The sequence below is a fragment of the Pan troglodytes genome, chromosome 1 (assembly GCF_028858775.2).
Source record: "Pan troglodytes isolate AG18354 chromosome 1, NHGRI_mPanTro3-v2.0_pri, whole genome shotgun sequence".
Classification (NCBI taxonomy): Eukaryota; Metazoa; Chordata; class Mammalia; order Primates; family Hominidae; genus Pan; species Pan troglodytes.
This window is the reverse complement of record NC_072398.2, coordinates 96076270-96080145: the sequence shown is the minus strand read 5'-3', so window position 1 is coordinate 96080145 and position 3876 is coordinate 96076270. Positions and strand designations below refer to the sequence as shown.

Genomic DNA, 3876 nt, shown 5'->3' with positions numbered 1-3876 from the left:
TGGATGAAGGTGGAAACCATCATTCTCAGCAAACTAACACAAGAACAGAAAACCAAACACCGCATGTTCTCACTCATAAGTGGGAGTTGAACAATGAGAACCCATGGACACAGGGAGGGGAATATCACACACTGGGGCCTGTTGGGGAGTGAGGGGCTATGGGAGGGATAGCATTAAGAGAAATACCTAATATAGATAATGGGTTGATGGGTTCGGCAAACAACCATGACACATGTATACCTATGTAACAAACCTACACGTTCTGCACATGTACCCCAGAACTTAAAGTATAATAAAAAATTTTTAAAAAGGAGTAAGTTTTAAAATTTGATAGCAGAGTAGGGTGACTACAGTTTACAACAACATATTGTATTTTTCAAAATAGCTAGAAGAGAGGAATTAAAATGTTTCCAACAAAGAAAGAAATGATAAATGCTCAAGGTGATGAATGTCCTAAATTTCCTAATATCATGACTTTATCATTATACATTTGATCCATGTAACAAAATATCACATGTACCCCAAAATGTGTATAGGTATTAAGAATCAATAAAAAATAGCAAAGAGAGTCTTCTTATTTTCTATATTAGTTACAACCAAGCCATTCTATTGCTGGAACAAATATGGTAGTGGTTGTCGTGGGGAGTGATGATGGTGATGATCATGATGATGATGATGATGATGATCATAATGGTGGAAACAATGACGATATGTTGCTGTGAATAAACCTCTATCAAATGACAGCTAATCATGTGTTAGGCATTGTGCCAATAAAAGTTCAGATAGTAATTCAATTTTATGCCTTAGACAAGTTTGTTAAGTAAATGTTATTTTGCTCACTTTGCAGTAAAGAGATTGACATTCAGAGAAGTTGAATAATATGTTCCTCAAATCAATCAAACACTAATTAAGGAAAATAAAAATAAAAAAATACAGAAATAATCTTTGATATGTCCCAAATTGTGAGATCCTGTCTGTGGATGAAAGAAAAGTGGAAATATACCCAAATGATTATAAAATATTGCTAATAAAGCATATTTGAAAAGAAACAAAAGATCCATTCACAAATATATATGCATAGATTCTTTATTCAGGGAGTGAAAGGAAAGTGACAACTGCACAGGTGGTGGAAGCTCATGCCCAGGGGACAGACAGACACAGAAAACATCAACAGAATTCTCTAATGGTTCCCAGGGAGAGAGCTGCTCTTTCTTCTGAAGCTCTGGGAGCTGGCACAGCCGAGGACTTCCTTTGCTCAGTCTCCACCTGGACAGTGGCAGTATGGCAGCCTCAAAAAGAAAACCTTTTGCTATCAGAGATCATCACAGGCCGATCACAGGCTAAGAGGAAAGAAGCTCCCTGTGTATCCCTGGATGGCTTTGATGAGAAGATGCAGGTGGAGCTGTGGAACGAGGTGAGCCAATTATCCTTATCCTTTCATGCTCCTGATGAATCCTGAAGCTGTTACTTGCTCTTGGGTGGACACTTTGGCTGGCAGGGTGGGGAAGGTGTCACAGGAGGACATTTCTGCTGGCACTGCTGAGGTGGGCAGGGCTGTGGACACTTTGATGGTGGGCAGGGCTCAGGGCACTTCGGGGGTGGACATGGCTCTGGGCACTTTGGCGTGAGGCACACAGGAGGTGGCTGGCGGGGCTGCTTGCACTGCTGCTGTTGATAAGACATCCTGCTGGAGTCTCAGAATCTGAAAGAAATTATATGACAGTGTTCACGGGAAGGGAATCCTCCAGAGAGAGAAGCCAAAGCTTATGTAATACCATGGCATATTATTTCTCCAATCTCCAAGAAATTATTTAAACTCTTAATTCCCTTTTCAAGACTCCCTGGCTTCTCACTTCCACTTCAGCGAATTACTTCATTGTCCCTGGGAACTCTTGTGTTTTCTCATATAATTTTTCCAAAGAAAATATCTCTGTAGTAAACAACCAAGCATGTTATTTCTATGAAAATAACATCTTCAAGAAAGGCAGTCACAAGTTCAGATACCCAGGGCTATCTCACAAGCTATTCCTGTTATCATAATCTGTTGTAAAATCCCAGTGGGTTGACATAGGCACACAGAAAACGACTGTTTGGGAAGAATTGCATGCTCTCACACCTGCTACGACATAAACCTTTGAAAAGGACACCAGAAAAGCAGAGAAAAAAAGAAAAATACTTTGTTATTTCTTCTTCTTCAAATCAAAGCTTTCCCCTTAACTAACTTCTCTGTCCATATGAACACCTAACTCTGTACTAAAAGAAAGCTAAAATAGCATATCATTGTGCTCTAATCCTAAATTTCCACCCACTAAGTAGCATCAAATCAGCATTCATAGGATTGGATCAACCAAACTTGCTCTATTCAAATTAAATTCAACATTTCAGGGCACAAAGAACAGAGGAACTCCAGGAAGCCGACTCACCAGGTTCTCCAAGGCAGATCGGTGCTTAGGTACCAGGAGTTTAGGAGTCGTGCAGCAGAAAACCTCTTTATAGGGCCTGCTACCCCTCCCAGCAGAAAGTGTAACTGCCAAAAGCTACACTTATCCAGTAATTTCTTAAGCCAAATGCAAATTTATCCACAACTGGCCTGACAGTGATTATCAAACTAGGAAATATCCTGTTCTGGGATCTCCCCACTGGGTTAAGTGCTCCTGACTCACAGAGGCCCTGCCTTAGATCTCAGTTTCAGTGACCTATGGCAAAGAGGGACTTGGGGGATTCTCTAACTGGTGGTCAAGGGCTCTCTTTTTTGACTGGGGGCAATGATCCTTTCCTGTCTTACACCTTCCCTAAATCATAAAACTTCCTGTCCTGATCCACTTTACTGAATGCCATATTGTTGTACATGAACCCATCTCCACCTCTACTTTCCTTGTACAATTTGCCAATGCGCTAAAAGGAAGGAGAGACCTAACAAAGGCCTGGGTTCTGGTCCCAGATTTTTTTTTTTTTTTTTTTTTTTTTTTTTTTTGCTAGGTTGTGTGACCACAGGCAGGTCACCTCTCCTCCCTGGGATTATAAGCAGGGGAGAATCATACTTACCTCTGGAGTTGGGAGCTGACCGCATTGTGCCATCTGCTGACCCTGTTCAAGCCAGAAACTTTCTCCTCCACTTCTATCTTTCTCTCTCATAGAACCCTGGATTTTACGATTTTCCTTTCCTCTTTGAAGCTGTCTTCTCCACCCAATTTGTACAGGCAATTGTCACCTGGGACAGATTCCAGAGTGACAGCCAGTCTACCCAGCACATTTGCTACTTGCTGCCATTAAGGATGTGTACTAGCGCCTTTTTATTTATAAAAATGTATTCTTTGCTACCACATTAAGGAAACGGAGAGACATGAAACAAAATTACGAGCATTCATTCAAAATCTATGTATTGAACCATGCCTATATGATTCCCTGAAACCACCCTATAGAGAACAATCTGCATAGACTCACATTATCATATGTGAATAATTAAAAGTAGGTTTGCAGAGTGGAGATGGTCAGCGCACCTAAAGTCTGAAATCTGGGGGAAAATACAAATTAAGTATAATCTAATATGTATTCTTCCCCTCTGTTTCTAAACAGGTTTTAGGTGTTTCTCAGTGTTTTTTAATTTGTTTGCATGTTCTTTCTCTGTCTTTTCCATAAGCCCCCTAGTCTCATGACCTGCTAGATTATCAAGTCACACCCCAATGTACACCTCTCATCTATTCATTTTGGTACATATTGTTCACTCAACATATATATTGTCAATGCATATAGTGACTCCTCTTTCGTATCTTTTGTAAACTCTTCCAGCAATTAGTGAGGCTTACTAAACATGGTATATTAAATATTTAAGTTGATGTTGCTAGAGCTTCCTTAGACCAGTAGTCAGAAAGCTTT

The 3876-nt window shown here is 40.2% G+C and overlaps 1 protein-coding gene across 1 annotated transcript; it reads right to left on the bottom strand.

Annotated features, from left to right (window-relative positions):
• Positions 1-1070: 1070 nt before the first annotated feature.
• LOC736981 (small proline-rich protein 2E) lies at positions 1071-1823 on the bottom strand. The gene has a single exon (XM_016951078.3). It carries the CDS (start codon positions 1681-1683, stop codon positions 1465-1467), a length of 219 nt encoding a protein of 72 aa, XP_016806567.1. The 5' UTR covers positions 1684-1823; the 3' UTR covers positions 1071-1464.
• Between the last annotated feature and the right edge of the window lie 2053 nt (positions 1824-3876).

Excerpts from the sequence above, each read along its gene's own strand:
- LOC736981 (XM_016951078.3), bottom strand. The coding sequence starts at position 1,683 with ATGTCTTATCAACAGCAGCAGTGCAAGCAGCCCCGCCAGCCACCTCCT.